At 42.3% G+C, this 24,206-nt stretch overlaps 1 protein-coding gene and 1 long non-coding RNA gene across 2 annotated transcripts in view; one reads left to right on the top strand and one right to left on the bottom strand.

The window, feature by feature from the left end:
- Nucleotides 1–6,041: 6,041 nt before the first annotated feature.
- On the bottom strand, nucleotides 6,042–10,763 carry LOC102022833. The gene is made up of 3 exons (XR_261218.2): nucleotides 10,178–10,763; nucleotides 7,755–7,944; nucleotides 6,042–6,079 (listed from the first exon to the last, which is right to left on the bottom strand). It is a non-coding gene; the product is annotated as an uncharacterized LOC102022833 (long non-coding RNA).
- A 59-nt stretch (nucleotides 10,764–10,822) lies between these two features.
- Nucleotides 10,823–24,206, top strand: part of Dab2 (Dab, mitogen-responsive phosphoprotein, homolog 2 (Drosophila)) — a gene marked incomplete in the record, with an annotated part of 30,279 nt that continues 16,895 nt past the window's right edge. The window contains 4 exon segments of the mRNA XM_013514991.1: nucleotides 10,823–10,894; nucleotides 20,576–20,768; nucleotides 21,653–21,792; nucleotides 22,515–22,613. Of these exon segments, the coding sequence (XP_013370445.1) occupies nucleotides 20,678–20,768; nucleotides 21,653–21,792; nucleotides 22,515–22,613 (330 nt within the window).

The raw sequence follows: 24,206 nt of genomic DNA, 5'->3' as shown, positions 1-24,206 counted from the left end.
GTTGTTTTCATTTCTGCAGTAGCGAACTGAACACTGCATGAGCATAAGATTTCCTCTTGCTATTTATTTATTTATTTATTTATTTATTTATTTATTTATTTATTTATTTATGGTCTTTTCGAGACAGGGTCTCTCTATGCAGTTGATGCTGGCCTTGAGCTCACTTTGAAGCCCAGGCTGGTCTCCAGCGTAATGATTCTCCTGCCTTAGCCTCCTGATGGCTGACATTACAGGCGTGCGCCTCCACACCTGGTGACTACTCTTGCTATTTAAAAAGATAGTGTTGATTCTAAATTTTGGATTGATTGACTAATTGCAGTACTGGGGATTGAACCCAGGGCTTTCCGCATGCAAGGTAAGAGTTGTACCATGAAGCTACATCCCTAGTCCTTTTTTACAAATTTTATTTGGAGACAGTATCCCACGGTTGCTCAGTCTGGCCTTGAGTTTGGGACCTCTTGCCTCAGTTCCACTTCTCGCCCCACCCCAGCCCCATAGCTCGGATTATAGGCAGGCGCCACCAAGCCTGGCTCAGACATTTGGATATTAAGATAACTTTACAGGACATATCATTGCTGCTCTTTAATGCCCTTATGTATGACACAAGCTTCCCTTCCCCTGGCATTGTCCGGAAGATGCTTCTCTAGAGAACAGTGTGGATACAGGAGACTCACAGAAATTAAATATAAGTAGCCCCATGTAATTAATGTTTTTAAGTATATATCATAAGTTTTAAGACTATTGAAGAGAAAAATTAACTCAGAACAAAAATAATATCTTTCCTTGGTTGATACCAGTAAGAAAACAATTTTTAAATATTTTATATTTTGGTTTTTTGAGACAGGGTCTCACTGTGCAGTCTAGGCTGGCCTCCAACTCATAGTGATCCTCCTGCCTCAGCCTCCTGAGTGCTGGGATTACAGGTATATGCCACCAAGTATGGCTAGCAATTTATATAAAATTCCTTGAAGTAGTATTAATTTTTCTTTTTTTTTTTTGCAAAACATTATTGATGATAATGATCTTCTTATATCCTCATCAGAAGTATTTTTTCCAAAGCACAAGGCACCAGTTGAAACTATTGCTTGCTTGTTTTTTCTCCCTGCCTGTCCTATACACCGCATAACAGAGCTCATGCCTACTTCCTCACTGTGTGCATGGCCTCCTTGGGCACTCTGGCACACAGTGAGTGTTCTGTAAACAGTCACGGCACGGCCAGGTAAGTGAGCAGCTCGAGCCACTCAAATTCACATCACTAAGTTAAATTTGTTATGCAGTGAGCAAAAGGGAAAACTTCAGTCTGCCTTATCATCTGTTGATACAACTAAAACAATTCTAACCCCCGTTCCTTTTTTAACTTTCAGTCTATTTATAATGAGAAATAACCAAATGGTCTTCTAGTTTATATCTGCTCAGAGACTGAGAAATGAAGTCAAGCTGTTGCTGAGGTTCTCCGGGTGGTGTGGTCTTTCGGAATCATTGGCTTGAGCTGTACCAGTGAGCGCTGCTCCTTACCTGCCTGCCTGTCTGACCCAGTGGATGCAATCACTGGCTCATAATAATTGCAATGAATACTTTTCAACTTGGTATTTCATCACGGACAACTTTTTGCTCTTTTTGCTTCTGCTTTTAAAAGTGCCTACCAGACTATTAAATACTCATAGAGATTGAGAAAATAGTTGAAACCTTTGGCTCAGGGCTAAATAATTAATCACTTTAACTCACCGTAATTTCTTCCCAGCCTATGCGGCTGTATTTTATAATTTGCCTGTGATATCCATTCAGTGTTTTAAAAACCCTGACGTTAGATTGCGGTTCATCCGTATCTGCGCAGCCCTCAGAGTGGCCAAAACTAGCAATAGGCCAGACCCTCCTCAATTCCAAAATCCTTGCATCAGAGAACTTTCTGAAAGTCATTTAATGCCAGCCTTACTGTTGAATTTTCAGTTTATCAAGAGCTTTGGATAGGTAAGTATTAGTGATGTTTGAGATGATCACTGTGGAAGGCTTTCAGAAGGGCTTATGTTCTTTTCGTAGCTTCCCTTAGCTTTCAACTTTATTTGAATGTGATCAAAGCCTAGAATATAGACTACAGATTTACTCTTCATTTATTTTTATGTTTTGCAGTGTGAGGGATTGAAGCCCTGGGCCTTGTGCATGTTAGGCAGGCTCTCTACTGCGGAGCTACGCTCCCAGCCCTACCTACATCTTAAATATGGCTCTCTGACAAATTAGCGCATCTCTAAGGAATTTAACTTTAAAAATGAGAAAGACATATGTCATCCTAATATCACTTCTGTAACTAGAAAAAGTAGAAATCTGTCACTCTTCGTAAACAGCACTTTCCTGGGATGGTCTTCCTGCACTTTCCATGGTTATGACAAATGTAAAGGGGAGAATGCTGTAGATACTCTGCCTCAAACAAGAAACTATAATGATATGACTGATGATAGGACTAACGGCACGAGAGCTGCCTTTATTTATTTATTTATTTATTTTTGTTTTTCTCCGGTACCGGGAACCGAACTCAAGACCTTGCGCTTGCCAGGCAGGCGCTTTGCCACTGAGCTAAATCCCCAGCCCCTGAGAGCTGCCTTTAATTTGAAAATATTATTTCAATTCTCAAACCTTTTATGAAACTGACATTCGGGAAGTCCTTATTTTGCAGAATTAAATTGGTCTTATGATGAGGGTTGTAAGACATAAATAGCCTTTGAACTTATTAAAGGCCATCTTTAGGACAATTAGTTTATTTGAAGTTTGAGGGTCACTGAGCAACATAGCTTGTCAAGAAAGGATAACCTTGAATTTGACATTTGAGATTGTTAGACCTTAACCTTTCAATGAAAAGCCTTTGTTTTTAGAAGATTTGCCAAGTAGTTAAGAGAAAGAAGCTGGCAGTGTTGAATCACTCAAAGTGGCAAGTCCATGCAGCTGTCACACTACAAAGCCATCTGACCCTTTGATGCCTCCCTGTACTCAAGATTTGTCACCATCCCAACCTCCACACCATCACTCAAAACCTCAGAGTCTCCCCAGTACTGTCCAGACAGTGGAGAGTACCAGAAACCCCCTAATCCTGCTTGACCCACCTTTCAACCTTACCCCAGAATAGCCCAGCCCAGCCTCAGGTCTTTGCCAAGCTCACATGAATAACCTTTATGATGACTATGAATTCCTCTTCCCCAGTGGATTTTCTAGCTACTACATGTTCTACCTAGCATTGAAGAACTAGCTTGCTTCTTTCTTTCGCTTTTATTGGTCCAGGACAAAAAAGTTAAAGCTCAGGCATTAGATGTGTGTCTTTCAGAAGGTCGCTGAACTGCTGCGTTCCCACTTCTTCTCTGGTCAAGTCAGAATGGTGCTGCATTGTCTTCCCCAGAGAGTTCAATGGCAGGGTCTTAACATCACAACTGGTGTGAAATAAACATTAACAAACAATTTTTAAAAATCTATTCCTTTTGTGTTGCTGAGGAAACTGCCCAAGCCACCCCGCACGCTGCTGTCCCAAATCGCCTTCCTCTGTTCTTTTTCTGCCCAAAGCATTCATCATCTTCTGCAAGTCTATAAAGCAGTTCTTCCTTTCGCCCCTGCTAGCGCGTAAGCCCCTAAAGCTTGGTTACGGATGTAACCCAAGCTCCAGACAAACACCTGGCACATAGTAGGGACGCAGATTGACTACATGAAGTAACTTGCTTGAGCAGATCACTGGCATTAAGCAGAAAACTTTCTTTCCATTCTAAACCCTATGGCTTTGAGGAGGGTGGACTCCTTAGACCTCATGCTCTTTGAACAACAATAACAACGATAAGACTATGTTTGAAGACCTTTGTAAGTTTTCTAGAACCACAGCCTCAGAGCAAAATCTGAACTAGCTACGATTTACCCAGACTGGCAAGTCACAGTGTGAGATCGAAGACAGGCCTCAGCGTCAAAAGGGATGCCTTTTTTCTTCCCTTTCAAAGGAATTTCTCCAAAATGGAATTTAGAGTAGGATCTCATCACTGGAGAGACTGGATCTGAGAAAGAAGCTTAATTCTTACTCTTGTCTGTTAGTTAGCCCTAAAAGTAGAGCTTTGCTTGTGTTTGTGGGGGCAAGCAAACTTTTTATTTATTTATGTATTTAGTCTTTTTGAGACAGGGTCTCCTACGCAGCTCAGGGTGGCCTTGAGCTCACTTTGTAGCTGAGACTGGTCTTGCACTTGCAGCGATTCTCCTGCCTCCGCCTTTTAAGTGCTGGGATTAAGGTGTGCGCCATCATGCCCGGCTTAAGCAAAGTTTTTAGTGTTGTTTCTTTCATGATTCTTCTGGGAGCTCTCTGCACACTTCTGCAGTATGTTAGTTAAGAAGACATTGCTGGTTAGAAACCACTGCAACTATCACCATTTGCCTGATTTCAGATTTTGCGGCACTATAATGTTTCTGTGGGGTGTTCAAGAGCTTGATCACTTTTTTTGAGGATTTGTCTTAACCTTGTTTATAGTATTGAGCTTTTTAATAAAGATTGGATTAGGAACTTAATAGTGGCTTTCAAAGAAGACTTCTCTTTGCATAGGGCTATAGAGTTCAACTAAGGAAACAAGTGATCTAATTGCATTCTTTGATGCTAAATATGCCAACATAACAGGAGCAGAAAATAGCAGATGCCACCATAGAATAAATCTGCCTGAAGCTTCAAGAAACAACTCAAGTTACCTTTCTTTAATGGCCAAATAGGGACCCTAGCAACAGGCTACAACTGGATAATCACTTATGTCTAATCACTTATGTCACCCTGTATTTTCCTAAACTTTTGAGGTGTCATTTGCTTGGCAGGTGCAGGATCTTGCAACAGGTCATTAGTGGTCCAGAGAAGAGAGGAGACTGTTTCAAGGGAACGTAGGAGGTAAGAGAGGGAATAAAACGTCTTGCTCAAATATACATTTTATATTTCCCTTAGAGTGACCACTGATGTTGATATTCCTGCTTAGTTCAGTGTAAGCAAAAATAGCTCATCAAGGCCCAAGAGTCTCACTTGAAACTCAACAAAGTGGCATTCAATGAGAAGCTCTTCCTGTTCATTCATCTTGTGCTAGACCGTGTGCCAGGGTGGCACCTCATGATCGGGCATCTGAAAAAGGCGGTGGCACCCGGTAAGAATGGTGTGCACTCAGTGAGCCTGGGAGGAAACGGAAAGGAAGAAGTCTCATCCCAAGTCTGCTGTCCGAGAGGGTGTCCCAGTGGCAGGTCAAGAGTTTTAAATCAATCTTTTTCCCTAACGTCAAGAATTGATCATTGAAGTGATCCTGAGTCTGAGTGCCACGCGGGTTTGCACTCAGTAGGAAGAACGATTTCTTGCCAGTATTCTGGTCATTAGAAAATGAAGATAACTCATAGGGTGTTTTTTTCTTTTTCTTTAGTTCAACTGTATGATAACACAGTAAACTACATTACTAACATAAATTAAACTCCTTTACTAACCAAGGAGCGGAAGGTTACCTGTATTAGATTCACCCTAAAACACTGCAGCTGGAGGTGATTTTGAATAAAACATTTTAAAAGACACAGCCATAGGTCATGTAAATAAATCTTCATAGTCTAAGAACCCAGAAAGACGAAACTCTCTTAGTATGTAAATTTATCGTTTCAAATAGTTTAGGCCTGTGGAAAATAGCAGTTTATTTGATGCCATATGATTTGATGATTTGTTTAGTTAATGTATGGCCTTATAAAATATCCAAACTGAATCACCAGCCTACCAATTCAAAGTTCACAAGGGACAGCGTAGTACATGAGTAGTATTTCATATTAATAATAAGGTTAAGACACTAATTTTTGCAATCTCATAGACTGATGTCTAGATCAAAAGTAAAAAGAATATTATTTTCAGTGGTAAGAAAAAGAAAACTAGTATTTTTCAAGGTTCCTTAAAGTTACTCCTTAATGCCATCTCAGGGTCTTACCTTAAAAAAAACAGAAAAACCAAGCCAGCCTTGGTGGCTCATGTCTGTAATTCCAGCACTTAGGAAGTCGAGGCAGGAGGATTGCTGGGAGTTTGAGGCCAGCCTGGGTTACATACTGAGTTTAAGGCCAGCCTGAACTACATAAAAGAAAAAAGAAAATATAGTAAGTGAACTAAATATATGAAACTTGAGACTTTGAGATCTTTGTTTCATGATAAATAAGGATAGTTTTCTTGGATATCTTATTTACATGCAGCTGGTACAAATTTTTTTCCTCTTCCACTTAGCCCTGTAATAATTATGATGCTAGTACAGTACTTAACAATCCAGTGGAATATGTGTATTAGAAAATGTTCAAAGTCACTCACTAAATGCTAGAACAAGCTTTTTGTTTTGTTTTTAGAACAAGTTTTTTTGAACCCTGTACAGATTAAGGTGTACTTAAGGTCTTCCCTTGTGTTCTTAGATTATTTGTAGCCAGTAAATAAGACCAGGGAGCGGTGTATTCATTTCCTAAGAAATCTCAGTTCTTTGAAACACTGCTATGCATTTTACCTGTAAAGGTCACTTAAATGATTTGCCACAGGTGGTATAGAAATTGACTTCCCAAAGGCTTTTTTAGGTGCACAGCATTGTTTATTATTTGGGATCGCATGGGTGGAGCTGTCCTGAAATCTCTCTAACATCGAGTTCTTTGAATCACCTTTCTCGAATGGTGGTTGCAAATGTCTTTCTCTCTTTCTCTCTCTCTCTCTCTCTCTCTTTCCCAATAATCCTAAGCTAAATCAGCCATTTCAACACTTTCTGAATTTTATGCTCTAAATTTTTAAGACTGAGGTAGTAATAACATCACCTGAGGAAGCAAGATAATTTAAAATTTTAAGTACAAAAACCTGAAATTATCTAAGGTTATCTTATTGTTAACCAGTCTAGTTTGGTCAGGAACCAAGAAGTAAGCAAATGGGCCTAATACTCTTTTTCCTTCTGGAAGAGCTCTCCTGACCTTTCAAATAACATTCTGAAAACTTCCTAACCCGCAGGACACTAGAACATTCGTGTTTGGAGGGGGAGAGGGCTATTTATCAGGCTTCTGGTTCTCCATAAACCTGAAATTCGACAGATAAATAGAAAGTGTTTTGCTATTTTCATCAATTATTGGGTCTCCTCTGTTACCCAGACTGACCTTCAAGTCCTAGACTCAAGTGATCCCCCCACCTGAGCTTCCAAGTAGCTGTGAATATACACATGAGCCACCATGTCTGACTCCCTTTTGTATTTTTTGATCTTTGTTTTTGGTTTGTGAGACAGGGTCTCTCCATGTAGTTCAGGCCGGCCTAGAACTCATTGTGTAGCCCAGAGTGGCCTTGAACTCATGGCGATCCTCCTGCCTCAGCCTCCGAAGTGCACCACATGCCCATTTCCTTTTTAATTTTAATGACTCACTTTTCCTTTATCTTACTTGAAAGCAAACAAATCTGTTATAAGAAAAATCAGCTAAAGTGAAAATTGATTTATTGAGTGCACAAGATAACAGTAAACACAAAATGATTTTTTTAAAACATGTATCATTAACCATTGGGTTTAATAGGGCCAAGAGTATTCTTGGAAGTGAAGCCTGAATGGCCTGTTGGCTAAAAAATCTTGCCCAACTAGAACAGATTGTATCACAGTTGGAAATGTGAGCCAGTGATGAGTTTCTCACGGAAGAATAACGCCAGCCCCCAGGGTAAAGTGAACACCACAACAAAGGGCATATTCTACCAAAACGCCACCTAGAGCCTTGACCGGGCGGATCAGAGGCAGATAACGTACCGATCTCGTGTTGGTCTGTGTAAGAGTTTCTTCAGGGTTTTGTGGCATATGCAGAAATACAACGACACAGAATTCCACCTGTCTGTGTACAATCACTACATGCACCCAGTGTGCCTGCGCTCTTCCGAGGTTAAAGGCGGCTAGATTCTTCTTCCTTTAAACTCTTCGAAGCTCAGCAGGGCCCTGAAACCTGAGTTACAGAAAGGTACAGAAACATTCAAGCATTGGCTTTTGAGGATTATAGAAATGTGCGGCTCTGCCTGGAAAGGGAAACCACATTGGAATTTTATATAATTCAGCCAGGCTATTAAAGGAGTAACCAAATATCAGGCAATATTTCTTGCATTGGTTTTTGAAAGAGGAAAAGTTTAAGGTTACCTGCTTGCTTTTAAAGTGCCCTGGTGTGTTATATGTCATACAATAATTCCACCAGTGTATGTGGCTTTGCATTTATAGGGTAATGTTTAAAACATAGATGCTTCTAAATAACATGCTTCCTTTGGCCCTTGTAACATCACATAGACTTTCAAGGTGGCTACTGTCGTGGTAGTTGAGTAGAAAATGGAATGTGTGTAACAGTTTAGATTTATTGAAGCTATAGGGGGAGTCGTAGAGGGATAAATGGATAGATTTCAGTAGACGAATGAATGATTGTGTCCTGAGGCCCACACGCTGGATCTGCTGCGAACTCGTGTGGACTTCTTCGGGATTAGTTTGTACGAGAATGAGAAAGCATAAGTTGAATATTCTGTGAAACAGTGCTATGATTTTTATATATGATTTCATTTCAGAACTAGTTTGGAACTAGGAAAAGAAGTTAGTTTTTTTTTTTTTTTTTTTTTTTTTTAGAAGTTAGTTTTGATAGCAGTATCTAACCTGACTTAGAAGGGATAACCAGAAAAACAATACAGTACTCACTGGCCAATTTGTATACCTGGCCAAAGGTAAGGGGAGGGTGGTTAGGAAGGGTGCGAACAGCGTCTGTGCGTTTACCCAGGAGTCCAGTGGTTCTGTGACAGAGCCTTTTCGCCTTGCCTGACTCATTAGCTTTCTGAATGCCTTTTCCTGTAAGAGTCAAGCACAATATCTATTGTATACTTAGCTGCCAAATATAAAGTAAAAATCACGTGTTCACTGTGTTTTTGTATCTCTTTGACAATGGCCCACCCCTTGCCTCTGCCCCAAAGGCCCTGAAATAGAAATATTTTAGGCACTTATGTGTCTATAGTTGTACATTTTTTTAAAATCTCAAAAACTCTAAAAATGTTTATATAAATTATTCATTCTTTTCAGAACACTTTCTTCCCACTGGATTTGGGGTGAGAAACATAGTGTTCCATTTCACTATCTAATGATACAAAATAAAGTCCTTCTGAATTCAAATTTTAAACTTGGTTCACTCATTGCACCTGTTCTGGTTACCTAGGAATACTTCCACTATTTCATGTCCTTCTTCCGTGAGCTGCTTCTTAAACTTTCTGGTTACTGTTACTACAGACCCCACGTTGCCAAGCTACTACTCAAGCTTGGTGGGTTTTGAAAGCCCCTGAAGAAAGGACTCAGGTGACACAGCAGGTCCTGCAGGAGCACAGCCTGGTGTGGGGAGGGCTCAGCAGAGATGCTCTGCACCCCCAAGGCCGTCTAGTCAAGCAGCTCTTCCATCACCACCCACCTGCTCTCATACCAGGACCCACAGTGCCGAGACACTTCCTTTCTGGTTAGTTTTCAACCCTAACCTTGGAGCTCCAGTCTTCACTCTAGACCGCTCACCCCGACCCATCTGGAACCCCGCCACCCTTGTTCCTTAAGCCACACCCCGTCAGACACCTCAGTCCACTGGCCACCTCCCAGAAAAGGTTTGGCCTACTGCACAAACTTGCTTGTCAGGTTCTCCACCACCTTTGAGCTTTCAAGCCCAAAGCATAGAGGAAAGGGCAGCCTTTGTTAGATCATTTTCACTCCCCCCAAGGCCATATTATCCTTTCTCCCAGAGTAATGGGTTCTTAATAGCTATTCCTCTGAATTCATAGGGATCACTGGTGGCTCATTTGTTACTTGACTCAGTATCTCCCTAAACAAAAGAGCAGCAAGCTGGGTGTGGTGGCACACACTTGTATTCCTAGCACAAGGAGGTTCAGGAGGCTGAGGCAGAAGCATCTTCTCAAGCTCAAGGCCAGCCTAAGCTAATAGTGAGTTCCTGGCCAGCCTGAACTACTACATAGTGAGATCCTGTCTTAAAAAAAAAAGAAAAGAAAAGAAAAACAAAACAAGACAAAAGCGAAGCAGCCAACGGGATGGTTCAAGGTGGTGCTTAAATTATGACGTTGGGTTTAAAGATGCAGCCAGTGCCTCACCAATTTCTCTTCCGTACATGGCTCCTGAGGGAGAAATACCAGAAGAACAGCATATAAAGAAACACATACCAAATGGGTGTTGGAACCAGTGCTTAGGAATCCCTACGCGCAGCGTTCTGAGAGGGCTGTGTCGAGGCACAGTGTACACTAGATCAGAAATCCCCGCTGCTTCCGTGTCGAGCTGTGCCCATACGCTGCCCTGCAGCTCACTAGAGATACACAGAGATCTCACACCTCCCCAGGTGGTCTCGATCCTGAGGGTGACCACGGTAGGCCACAACCAGAATAATCAAATGCCAACGCCAGCCACACACAGCGATGACGGAAATGTACTGTCTGAGCCTCACTGTGAACCGAAGTTCCAATGCCATTTCCTTATATAGAGATTCAGGAGAACGTTGGATTCTACTTTTCCTGTTTCATTCAGTGTAAAACTCCAGGAGACCGCACTGGAGAAATCGGGTGCATTGGGTGGGATGCTGTGGCCGAGCTGGCTGTGTTTTTGGATGAGATTTGACATGTTCAGGGTGGTACAGCCATGAGCTAGGTCTACTTCTAGCGTCAGTTCAAGCCTCCCCTGTCTGCACTTATAAAAATTCCCATGTTCAGAAGACCACGGGGACATTCCAATATTATCCTCCTCCTAGAATCTAAGTAAGAACAATGAAGGATTCTAGAATCATCCCTCTTTGCATCTTCATTCAAGCATATTAACCTGTGGCGGACTTTGCCAAGAGGCTAGAATATGCTGTGGTTAGACAGACCGCTTTTTCCTCTTTTTCCCAGGTGAGTGGAGCAACGTGTGCGACCTAATGTATCATTGTGCTGAAACAACTGGTAAAAATAGGTTGCAAAACCAATCATTAACTCAAGCAACTTTCAAGTTTGACTTGTGAACATTTTTCAGACACAGCCCACGAACGACTGGCGCAGCCCAGTCTAGAGAATGGGCCTTTACGGAGGTGCGTGGAGCTCTTTCACAATTTAACCTTGGACACTCACGGCGGTGGCGTTCCAGAAGCCCAAACAGGAGATATTCCTAAGTAAAAGTTAATTTTAAAACGCAGTGGCTGGGGGTGGGTGCCCAATTAGAAGAGGTAATAATGAATAAAGAATATTGAAAGTTGCCAACTCTGGAACTCAGACTTCCTATTATGCTTTAACAGAAGAAGAAAGAGCAAAAGAAAACACAGACAATAGTAAGTAATGTAATTAAATAAATTAAATTCTTTGATCTGTGAGCTGTGTCTCACTCAGACTTTAGCAAAGCAGCCAGATAAATAGGGCAGGTTCATTAGGTGATTCCTGCTACATAAGCAAAAACGATTTGGTGACAATGTGTCATTAGACCACGTAAAAATCTTTTCTGTTTTGGTTCAGAAAACATCTATGAAACGCCATATTCAAATTACTCTGCTGAGCTATTGTCTTGTGCTTTGTTTGCTGTATCTTGTGCTTCACTTGCTTCATTTTTTTTCCTTTGTGATGCTGGGTTCAAACCCAGGGCCTCGTGTGTGATAAGACAAGCACTCTCGCACTGCGTTACCTGTGCAGCCCTGGACAGCACTCCTGGTTCAGACTCCATGCAATGGGTTTAAAAATAATTTTTAAAAGTAACACTTTATGTCTAGGAATAGGGCGATAGTCTCATTCTAGGATCTAGACCTTTCCTGGTAGCCACTCTCTCCCAACCAACTATTTAATAAGTAGACAAATCATGTGTTCGTTCTTGTCTTCAGTTTTTAAATCTTTTTTAAAAATTTATTTATTGCGCCAGAGATCAAACCCAGGTCCTGATGCATGGGAGGCAGGTGCTATACCCCTGAACTGTATCCCCAGCCCCGTTAATCTTTGTAATGAAAGACAGAGTGAATTATTCCCTAGGGCCTACACGCTTGTCAGTGCATTGGAGTCATCTGGGATCTTTATGCTGATGCTTGGACCTCTCTTGCCAGGGTTTCTGATTTCATTGGTCTGGGAGCAGTGTGCATGTCACTGTTTTTAGGGCACCTCAGTAGGAGTTCCCCAGGTGATCTTCTCTTTAAGGTATCCATGGTAATGATGTAGAGACATGGATTTGACTTAAGATGCATTGGAAAAGCCTACACTGGGTGGTAACTTGGCAGAGATTCTGTGCCCGGTCTCATTCCTGTCAGAACCTTCTATAGGCTTTGAAACCAGAGCTGGGTGGGAAGTGGCTCTCAATTGGGCAAAACAGTTCACCTTTTCACCTGGGCTTTCCTAACTAAAGTACTACTGCGTTCCATGTTTCTGCTTATGATCCGTTATGATTATTTGCATATTATTTTGTTCTAAAAGTGTTTAAACACTTGCTGTAGAAAAACAATGTTGAAGCTGGACTTGATGGCACACGCCTCTAATTCCAGCATTCAGGAGGCTGAGGCAGGAGGATTGTTGCCAAGTTTGAGAGCAGCCTGGGTTACAAAGTGAGCTCAAGGCCAGCCTGAACTGCATAGCAAGACCCTGTCTCAAAAAGACAAAAAGAAAAACAATGTTCAGTGCAGTGCAGTGCTCCCCAAAACATAGCTTCCATGAAGCCCAACTTGCAATACTACAGAACATACAGCTCCATGAAGCCAAGCTTTGGTTCAATAGTTGCTATTTGTTAAGCACTTTCTATGCTAAGCACAGAGGTCTGTACACTTTTCTGACAGTTCAGCAAACTAAATTCCCATTTTGCAGATGAAAAAAAAACATATGATGAGTTGCCTTGAACCACAGAGCTACGAAATTGTGATTCCCAGCTAAGTGGGGGCTTTTAAGCCCGAACCCTTGGCTGCTGTGCTGTCTCATCCAAAATGAACTGTCTGAAGAGCTCTTAAGTCTGGTTCCAAAAACAGAAAAGTTCAGACTCTTGGTTGAGACTCTTAGATATTGCCCAAGTCTCACAGCAGCTTCTCCAGGGGGTGAAAGCAGTGATACCCAGTCATGTAAACGCTTAACCTGTGTTTGGCTCCTTGACTTGGGCATGTCCTGCTGCTGAGGCCCCCACAGCAGCGTCAGCATTTACAGTAACATCTTCTGAGGACTGCTTCTCAGGATACAATGACATGGTCGCATTGCCTAGCAAAAGAGGCTGCCAGGATCTCACTGTCCGCACAGCCTGACATTGCAGAGTAGAACACCATTCTAAAAGGGTAGGAACTGAAGAGTGAAGGGTCAGGAAGTCTTTGTAGCAACGCTCAACACCAGCCTGACTTTGCGGTAGCCTCCCGGGCAGTGTGTTCATTCTCAGAAGGCTGCCTTGAAGGTGGTGGTGAAGCCGTCCACTGCCCTCTTGGACCTGGGATTTGTCTTAAAGGTTAATGTTTCACACGTCCTATTCAGCACTTCAGCTGAGGCAGACATAACATTCCAAGGACAAACAAGCACATTCTGTGTCCTGAACAAAGTATTGTGCATTCTAAGCAAAGATGTCCGTGTTGCTTTGTTCTTTTCTTTCTCTCTTTATTGATTACAGCAGTTAATGGGTTTCATTTTTCAGATTCTCACACGCACGTGGTATACTTTGATCATTTCCACCCGCATCAGGCCCCTTGTGCCGTCCTCCCCCTTTTTACCCTTTTTGGGGGTGAGGGGCTCACTGCCCACTGCACATTTCCATCCTGCTATTGCTTTGTTATAAACCCTCCGTATTTTCCTTCCCAGGGTCTATTTTATGTGGTTCTTCCTAAAAATCTTACCAGCATGTTAAAGGCAATGGGATTATGAATTTTGGAAAGTACAGGTTCAAATCAGTGTGACTGAAGGAAAGAAAAAGAAAAGAAAAACATAGAAAAGGGAATGCAAGTTATGTGCAGTTTTGGACCCACCAGCTTATTACAGATGCATCTTGTGTTACTGATTTAAGTGCATTATTCATAAAATGGAGGCTCAATTTTCTCCTAGGGCTTTCAGTATAAATGTACACAGTCATCCCTCTGTATCTACAGGCTTTTGTTGGAAACCAGTATATCCTTAGATAATCAAGTATCTCCTATAGTACAATCTGTGCAGTTCTCCTGTATACTTTGAATCATCTTTGAGTATTCATTATCCCTAATGCAATATAAATGCTATGTAAATAGTTGTTTTAACTTTATTGGTTAGGGAATAATGGTAAGAAAAAAATGTGTACACATTCAGTACAGAAGCTGTATTTTTCCAATTATTGATCTTGTTTTTTGAACCCACAGAAGTGGAACCTGTGCATAGGAGGACTTATTGTTTTACATATTTATCCCATTCCTCTTCACTGTAAAAATACGTTATCTGTCACCTGTGGAATAAGGCTCCAGTTAGATCCTTAACTTGTTGCTCCTTTTTCCAGCATTTTCAGACTGACCAAGCAAATTCCTGCCACTTCTGTATGATTAAGGTAAGAAGGTAGGGAGAGTAGCAGAAACTTTGTGTCATGATAATTGCTTCACAGCCCTGGATCATTAAATAGTACTATTGCCAATATGACGCAGTCCCACTGGCAAGAAGGGTAAACAGGTCAGCCAGATTGGCCCCCACAGGGCCTACACTGACTGTTGTCCACCATGCTGGCTTTCCTGATGTGCAGAATACTAAATATTTTACAAGAAAAATGTTGTTTTTTGAGACAGGGTCTCACTCTGTAGGCTGCCCTCGAACTTGCTTATGTAGCCCAGGCTGGCCCCAAACTCATGGCGATCCTCCTGCCTCAGGCTCCCAAGTGCTGGGATTATGGGCATGTGCCACCATGCCTGGCTTACAGAAATATTTTAAGAACTAAACAAACTCTAGCTGAATTTTATTAGTACAAGAACAGTCATTTGAGGATGACTCATGCAGCCTCTCCTGGTCTACATCTCCACGAGTCTTCTCTGAAAGCAGGAAAGATGTTGCAAGGTCCCAGATCTCTCCCAGTCATCTGATCCCAGGACTACAGATGGGAGAAGTCCCCATATTTTTTCAAAGAAGTTTGTTTTAAGTCCAAAATCCAAGTCAGATAGCTTCATTCAAATGGAAACTAATTATACTGATTTAGCAAAGTTGTGTTTCTATGAAGCCTAGTTTATATGAAGCCTTAAGAGTCAAAAATGTTGAATAACTTTACGTTCTCATTTTTTTTCCAGCTTTGTCCTCCTATTTCTTTTTTTATTCTTCTAACGAAGGGAAACAGCCTGTTCTGGAGAACAAGACTAACATGCCCACTATGTTTAGTCAGGGGACTGTTCATGTGAACCTGTGTGTATTTGTGAGGTCTAATTTGTCATCCCTGCCTTATGTTGATGCCCTGTGTGTGGTGATGCATTCTGGGCTACTTCCATCAGAAGGGCCTGTGACTCAACCTGAGAAAAGAAAGATTGTAGACTTCTTTGTCCGACACACACAGCTTCTCCACTATAAGAAATTGTTATCATAGAGAGGTTTAAAACAAACCACATCACATAATGTAACCTAGATGTTTTCTTCAGGAATTCCTCAGTTTGAGAAGGTACTTAAAGGAAATTCTTAGGACATCTTTTGACCCTCAGATCCCTTTTCCGGGTCTCCTCTCTTTCCAAAAATCAATTCTTTCTAAAACCCTTTAGAGGTTTTAGGGGCACAGTTGATAATTCTGTAACATTGTTGGAAAGACTGTGCATTTGATGTTGAATTAAGTTGGTTATTTTCTACAGAGGGATCTGAGTCTGTAAGCAAGCCTTCTTTCATCTAGAGCATGGAAGGTCAAACGGTTACTTGGGCCCCTTTGAAGAAGGGTGAATATTTATCCTTCAGGTGTGTGCAGAACTAGACGCACACTTCTGTTAAACTATTTTGGGAAGTCTTGAACATTTACTTCGGAAAGGAGTTTATGTCTTGAAGGGCCTATAGGCAAGTCTACTTACCTACTGGACATTTCAGAGACTAGATATATTTTTTGACTGCGTAGCCTCCAGTTTATCCTTGTTATTGCAACTCAGCATATACATCCATTTTTTTTTTTTTCAGGAAATTCATACTAAAGAAACTTTTTTTCCCTACATTTTTACACCTTGTCCCTTGTAACTTGTTCAATTACAAATAATAAAGGATATAGTTTAAGGAAGCAAAATACCTCTTAACTTCTAGTGCTTTCATTGTACTTAGTGTGTGGAGAGCGAAGTTTTTGCTGTAAAAACTTGTAGCAAGGTAACACCGCTCATCTTAAACCCTTCCATTTGGCCCAGTCTGCTAGGACTAGATTTGATACCTAATGTTATATGCTTGTTACGTCTTGTATTACTTTTATGACCGAACGCACAAGCTACCATCCCTCCCCCACATCTGCTAAAATGCTTTGTGGTGCTTCTGAAATTCATATAAAATACTCTCACTTTAGAATAAAAATTGCCAGATGTAATGAGCTAAGTTTCTCTCATCAGAAGTGCTACCCTGTAGAAACTATGATGCCAGGCACACAAAGTGACAAAAACTTCTTATACCCAGGTTACTTTTTCAGTCAGTGATTCCACCTGGTTCTGAGCCATCTTGCCTCTGCCGTCAGCATGTGGATTGTTGAACTCAATGTAACAAGGCCTAAACAAGACAGACTTGAAGCTATAACCACACGAATACTCCAGGTGCCTCCCGTAAAGAGAACAGAATCATTCTATTCATTCTTACAGTTCTTGTTCTTGGCCTAGGAAATTAAAAATGGATATATCGAAGTATGTAAATGTAATCATAAAAACTAAAACAATTTCTAAAGGCCTATAAAGGTGGACACAGTTCTTTAGACCTTAGGATCCAAAGGGGCTGCCACTGTATCAGTTAGGAGTCAGTCCAACCCATTGTTTTAAAATCTCTTGATGTTAAGCATTAACGAGGCATAAAGTTGTTAGCTGTTAACTGAGAGAATTGTGAAAGAGGACTAGATTATCACTGGGTAGGCAAACTACAGAAGATAACTGCCACCCTTAGGGCTGCAGACACAAAGGAAGGCATTGGAATCATCAAAGCTTATAAAGTTGAAAGAGGAGAATCTCCGTGGGGCTGCTACTCAGATATGAGAAGGGTGCTGCTCGGCTAGCACTGAGATCTCCACACTCTGAAGACCTAGGACTATGGGCTGGATGAGGAGGGGAATTGATGGTGCGTCCTTCAAGGGCAATGTGATGAGGCTGCTGAAAAGTGGACTCCGCAGTTATTACAGAAAGAGACTCTTGTTGCGAGGGTAAGGGATCTCTGCTAACATTGACACTCACAGGAGGCACAAGCCATGAGGAGGCAGCGTGAGGCAAACAGAAATATGCAATTCCCTTCTTCCCGTAAGGGCAGAGTTCACACGTGGCCAGCGGGTAGAGCAGAAATGTTGGCCGAGGCCCAGGTCCAGCATCACAGAGCCAGGTGTATGTGAAGGTAGCTTTGAAGCACAGATCACCACTGGAACCAGTCACCAGCGTCTCACACACCCTTCTACACTGGGAACTGCTCCCCACACCAAACGGGCGTTTCCACCTGACACAGAGTCACTGTCCTTCTCTCAGACAAAGGTGTTCTCACCCTGTCTCCAAACTGAGAAGCCTCAGAGTCCTAGTTGACATTCTCACCACCACTGGAGAACAGTTTGTATCCTTGGGCTACATTTGCCACTCCTAGAATACAGAGACTATCCCATCTGAACAGTCTCTACCTAGAGACAGAATTACTCATTTACTTCCAAAAAATTTATGTTAAAAGGAGAGGTGGAGAGACAGGGAAACTAGGTAATATATTCAAATTTGCACACATAACCCCAAACAAATAAGATAGGGGCTGGGGATTTAGCTCAGAGGCAGTGTCTGCCTGGCAAGCCCAAGGTCGGGAGTTCAATTCCTGGTACTGGAAAAAAAAAAAAAGAATGGACAAAGAAGAAGATAGGTAAAACTCCAACAGTCCTCCTTATCATTCACACAAATAGCTTTTATTTGCCAGATAGGGAGAAGTGAGTCTCCGCTCTTCAAGGAGATGATAGTGCAGGGGCAGGCAGATGAGTGTGGGGTAGACTTGTGTGAGAAGCACGCAGTAGTGTGTGCGCTTACAGAGGACTGGGAAGGCTTCGGAGAGAGGTCTTCCTTCCGTCTTCAGGGACAAACGGGTAACTGGGGAAGCAGCATGTGAGACAACAGGAAGCTCAGCAAATCTGAGAATGCTAAATAACCATCCTAACAGAAGTAGGGGACTCGGGGTTGGTACACAGGGAGGGAAAGGAAATGAAGGTAAAGATGAGGAGGAACAAATATTTCAGAGCCTGTGAAAGTCTAAGTCTTTCCCCTATTCAAAGGGGGCCACTGCCGGACTAACCAGTGAGATTTTTAACTTCATCTTAATATTTAGAGAAGCTTCATCATTAAAAAAAAAAATAAATCTGTGATACCCTGATGCAGCAAATACAAGCCATGACCTAGACCTTCTCACAGGAGCAATCAGCAGGGGAAGAAATGCCCATGAGAAGATACAGTTTCCTGACGAGTGCAGTAGATTCCCCCAAAGAGTGCAAAGCAGAGTGAGTGAGTTTGGTCAGAAGACCACTGGGGCTGCAGGCGACCTAAAAGAGGGCTGAGACGTAGTGCTTTGAGAGGAAGGGGCTGGGAGAAGGCAGAGGTACAAGGCTGTCCGTTTGAGATACTGAACCCTGAAGTGACGGTGAGATGATAATCAGAAGGCTAATGGGTCTCACTAAAGTGTTTTCTTTATTCTAAGGTGATACTGGAGCAAGTTATAATTTCTCCGGGGAGAAAGGGGTGTGTGGGAGAATGAATGTCAATGTGTCTCCTTCAATCAAAGCTTAATTCCGTCTCCTGCTATTATTAAAATAGGCTAACACCTGTTAGATTTGGAAAACGGTTTGTGAAATTAAGAGAACAGTTATTTGCCTAAAATTAGAAGAGTACAGCTATGACTAGGAGATGTATTTATCATGTTGCCAAGAAACAAAATGTAGGGACCATGCACCCTGTAGGTGATATGTTCATTTCCTGGAGCTGCTCTGAAATCTTGTCACAAGCTGGTGGCTAACAGCAAGAGAAATCTATTCTTTCACTGTCTTGAAGAAGGCCAAGATCAGGACATCACAGGGTTGCTTCCTTCTGGAAGCTCTGAGGGACAACCTTCTCTCCCAGCTTCTGGGGGTGTTGGCAGTAATGTTGCTTGGTGTGTAGAAGTATCATTCCGTTCTCTGCCTTCGTCTTCATACCAGGTTCTCTTTTGTGAGTCTCTGCACCTCAAATCTCCCCCCACTTCCTCTCCACCCCCCCGCGTCACTACGGCATGCACCCAGACCCTTTGCACGGAGTTATATTCTTCCACCCCATTTTGTTTTTGTTTTTGAGTTTTTGAGATAGGGGCTCATTAAGTCACCAACTTGCCCAGGCTGGACTTAAATTTGTCATCCTCCTGCCTTAGCCTCCCAGAGTTCTGGGATTACAGATATGTGCCATCAAGCTCAGCATTTCATTTTTGAGACGGAGTCTTGCTCTGTTGCCCAGATTGATCTCAAATTATTGGGCTTAAACGGTCATCCTGCCTCAGCCTCCCAAATAGCAAGGATTATAGGTGTGCACCACCCTGGCTAATTATCAGTGAGGTGTGTTTGAGCAGAATTAATACTAACTCTCAGTGAAACAATTCAGTAGCGCTAGTTACCTGCAGATTGTGTATTGTGTATTTAGATGTTGTTGCACAATAGATGAGAAGGGACAGCACAGAGTGAGAAAGTGGCTTTCTAGGACACAGACTGAAGGCTCCGTCTCATCAGTCCCGAAGACGGTCCTTGGGATAGAAGACCACCCGCAGCAAAACCCCTCCTCTTTCTGCGCTCTTCCCTGCATTTATTTAAGCATGGGCCAAACACACAGCATAGGAACACATGCTGTTTGTTAGATGTCTCACTCTGTGCGGTGCTTTTTTACCTACTGTGCTACAGCAGGGAGCTTTATGAGAGTATATGCATAACTATTTTGAGAATGGTAGTGCTGCACCATAGCACAGGGGTATCTCTAGTCAGTGAATTGCACAAGAGGCCTCGTGAGTTCATTTTTTCTTTGGTATATTTAAGGGTGCATATCAAAAATGAGCATCTTTTAAAGCTTCAGATAGCACTGAAGATCATAAATAGAATCCTAATATTTTACCACGTTTTCAACACGAATAAGATAAAATTCGTAACTTCAGTTTTTTTGTGGCGCTGGGAATGGAACTGAACTAGGGAGCTAAGTGCTCTGCCACCAGCCTCCTTTCTCAGGCCAGAACCCCGCCCTTGACACTGCCTCTATAATTATGCAGTTTTTTAAAGAAATGGAATTTATGATGTCCACTTTCAGATGCCAGTTGCGATCTTATCAGGCTCAGAACTCAACATATTTAGCTGGGCATGGTGGCCCACACCTGCAGTCCTAGTACAAGCCTATAGCCCAGCAAGGTTTTGAGCCCTGTCTTTAATACTAAAGCCTTCGTTGGCTGTGTTCTGATCTCATCGTGCCTCATCTGTGCCCGCAGGTGTGTGCCATAGGTGATGTTCATCTGAGGCTCAGCCGTCGGGGATCACCTAGTGTCGCTCAGTGTCTGCTGGTGCTGGGACTCGCTGCTGGCCTTCTCGCCATGTCCAACGAAGTAGAAACGAGCACGACCAATGGTCAGCCTGACCAACAGGCTGCACCAAAAGCACCATCGAAAAAGGAAAAGAAGAAAGGTATGGAACAAAATCCTCTTGATCGGTAAAGGGATCCAGAGGTGGTTACCTCTGGAGCGATGTGACATACTTTTTGGGTAAAGTAAGTCGCTTGCTTTGCCACAGCATTAGGTTAGCCTCAAGTTCTCTTAAACCAGTTGGCTGAAAAGGTTGGTTAACCCCACATCTGTGATGACACCAACTTGGGTTCCACTGGGAAACGTGTAACTTCTGGTGACAGTTATCAGCTAGTAATAATACCATCAATGGTACAGTCATCTTTCAGTAATCTATTTACCACTCTTGTTTCACTGAAGTCACCACTTTTTAAAAGTGAAACTCTGTTTCAGGAGACCCTCTTGTTCTGACATGAAGTACCAGCAGAAAGTGGCAGTGTCCTTAATGATTCAGAGTGGAAGTACATGCCATGCCGGGCTTGTTTTTCACTAAGACTCTTGAGCTCTGGAACAGAGCCTTTAAAAGGAGCAAAGGAAGTCAGAAAAGTACCCACAGTTTCTTTCTGCATAACTGTTAGTTCAGAATTTTAGTAAATTGTGTGGTTGCTAGTTTTTTTCTTTCATTAAAAAATACATATCATCCTCTTTACATACCTTTAGAAGGCTTTGAAGTCTGTCCCCAAGTCTACTTCGCATATTCCCATGAGTTTGCCATGGTCAGTTTTGTATCTTTAAGAGCTTATTTTCTCTCCGCTCTATGTTCAGTATTAGAGAGCACGATTTTGCCCAAAAGACATAAGAGTAAAATGGATAGAACATTCCATGTATGATCACATGCAGTATGATCAAGATTTATACTCAATTTCTGAAGATTCTGATGCACATTTGGTTATTCCTAGGACTGGTATCTAAATATAAACTTTATTGTGTATTTTTCTATTTTCTCAGGCACTGAAAAAACAGACGAGTATCTCTTGGCCAGGTTCAAAGGTGATGGTGTAAAATATAAGGCCAAGCTAATCGGTATTGATGATGTGCCCGATGCACGCGGGGACAAAATGAGCCAAGATTCTATGATGAAACTCAAGGTACAAGAATATTTTCCCTGTATCTTAAGCCTACGTCCAATAGAGGGAAGCTCTTTTCGTAACCTGTATCTCAGACATCTGAAAAACTGCTCTAGTACGTAAATAATTGGGTAGTGTCTTGTCTTCGGAGAAGCCATGAGTTTGCGCATCTGAAGCACTGTTCTGCAGACCTGATTTAATGCCAGCTAGCGGGACTCTCGATGGCTTCTCATTTTGGCAGACTCAAGCCAGTCCGTGCAGTCCCTGTCATCGGTAACTGTGAACATTGTGTGCAATTATAAATGTTAGTTATCTTTTGTTTTGCCCAGAAAATGCTCGAGTAAAATCTAGGGCTCCACCTGGATGCTGGTTTTCTTTATTGTTAGCTTTTTGTGTTTCAAATTTTTTAACCTCAATGGTATTCTATGAGCCTCGTTAATAAGTAATAACTCACTAAACAATGCAAGTGGTAGCAGGAACATCTTTAGAGTACTCCTAGTCCGGCCTTCTTATCTCTACCAGCGACGATTCTGAGGCCGTGAGAATCCGAGTGACGTGTTCTAGTTCGTATTGCTAACCGTGTGATGCCTGCGCAGTGTTTTCTGTCATCCCTGATAAGAGGTGTCTGATCCTCTCATAGATGGCAAACCAAGCTGAAAGCAGAACCACCTTTGAAACTGTTTAGGGCTGGAAACGTTGTAAAGTGCTTCATTAGATCTTTCTTGCTTTCAAAATCTCACCAGGGCATGGCAGCAGCTGGCCGGTCGCAGGGGCAGCATAAACAAAGGATCTGGGTCAACATTTCCCTATCTGGGATAAAAATAATTGATGAGAAAACTGGGGTAAGAATCAACATTCACTAACACCTGTCTGACTCCCTGGTTCTGACAAATGTGCTATTTGGGTTTCAGTGTCTTTTTTCCATCTCACATATCTGTAGGGAAAACAATAATAGCATGTATTATAAGAGGGGGAAAACAGAATAGGAAGTGATGAGAACTTTACTATGAGATTCATGGCCTATCAAAGACACGAATGTAAGCTTCTGAGCATAGGTGTGCTGTAAATACCACGCAGGTGTTTGTTTTGGACCTCGGATACACAGAGCTGGATAAATCCTAGTCTCTTACTTGTGGTGCCTTCATACACCTGCATGCATGACGCTCACTTTATCTATTGATGACGTGTGGATTTACCAGCTGACCTAAATCTGCAGCACTGCCTACAATACAGCTAGCTTTTTAAAAATCATCTGTCTTTTCCTTGCTTGCTCATTCCTCGGGTGTATCCTTGATTGTTTTTTGTGGTTGCTGTTATTTTATCACGTAGGAACACTTTTTCCTGTCTTGTTTTTGTTTTGACCCTTGTCTAAGAGCTTCATGTCTTCTGGAATATTTTTTCCTCTACTAAACATAAAATAAGATTCCTCCACTTCTGGCATTGTTCATAGCTCCTTTTCCTTGCTGCGTCATACTCAGTTTGTGTCAAAACCCTGGGGAGATCTGCAGTTACTCCTCATTTCTTCCTGGAGATACCAGTTATCTGATGTGTGCTCCCGGCCAGTCAGCCTGAGCCCGAGCCCCGGGCACGTCCCCAGCCTACGGGCCCGCAGGCATCACCTACTCTATTATTATTCTGCGACTCTCAACTCTTATTTTTCCAAGTCCATCAGAGAAGGCGGCAGGTTTCTCCACCAGCATGATCTCTCTCTCTCCTCAAAATGTGAGAAAGAGGGAAAGGAGAAGACACTACTAAGCCAGTGAAGTCGCTGTCACCTGTGACTCCTAGACAGCGACATGGACTGTGTAGGATAGGTTGAAAGTACTTCATGGCAGCATTTGGTAACTTCTAGAATACATTAGTGTTCTAATAATTTATAGGATGCTTTCTTGGCCACAGTGAACCACTATCGCAGGATTCCTGTGACTACTTCTCTAGCAAAGTCAACCATTTATTTAAATTTGTCATTGAGTTAGGAAAGTAGACCTCCTTGGGCTGGTTTAAAGGCTGTGTGTCCCTTTAGGAATAGCTTTGGAAGTTCTGGATCTCTCAATCATCAGGCCTTGCTTTGTGGCACCGTACCTTTGGGTTAGAAAGAATCAAACATCAGTATTTTAAGAGGGAGCATTCTTCTCACTTTTGTTTTCTATTCTTCTGTCCTTTTGGAGCACCTCCTAACAGGGCTCAACCAGAGAGCAAAACATCCTTCTTTAAAAGTTTAGACCTCTTCCCATGTGCCTTCATATACGTATCTGAGGACAATCTGTGGCAGCCTACAAATCGACCCTTGTCAACCACTAAGCTACATCCCAGCAGTATTCTTGTGTTCTCAATAAGTCTTTCTTGGGGCTGGGGATTTAGCTCAGCGGCAAAGCGCCTGCCTGGCAAGTGCAAGGTCGTGAGTTCGGTTCCCGGTACTGGAGAAAAACCAAAAA

Source organism: Chinchilla lanigera, unplaced genomic scaffold, assembly GCF_000276665.1.
Source record: "Chinchilla lanigera isolate Chin_1 unplaced genomic scaffold, ChiLan1.0 scaffold00025, whole genome shotgun sequence".
NCBI lineage: Eukaryota > Metazoa > Chordata > Mammalia > Rodentia > Chinchillidae > Chinchilla > Chinchilla lanigera.
The sequence above is the reverse complement of the archived record's forward strand: the minus strand, read 5'-3'. Positions and strand labels throughout refer to the sequence as shown.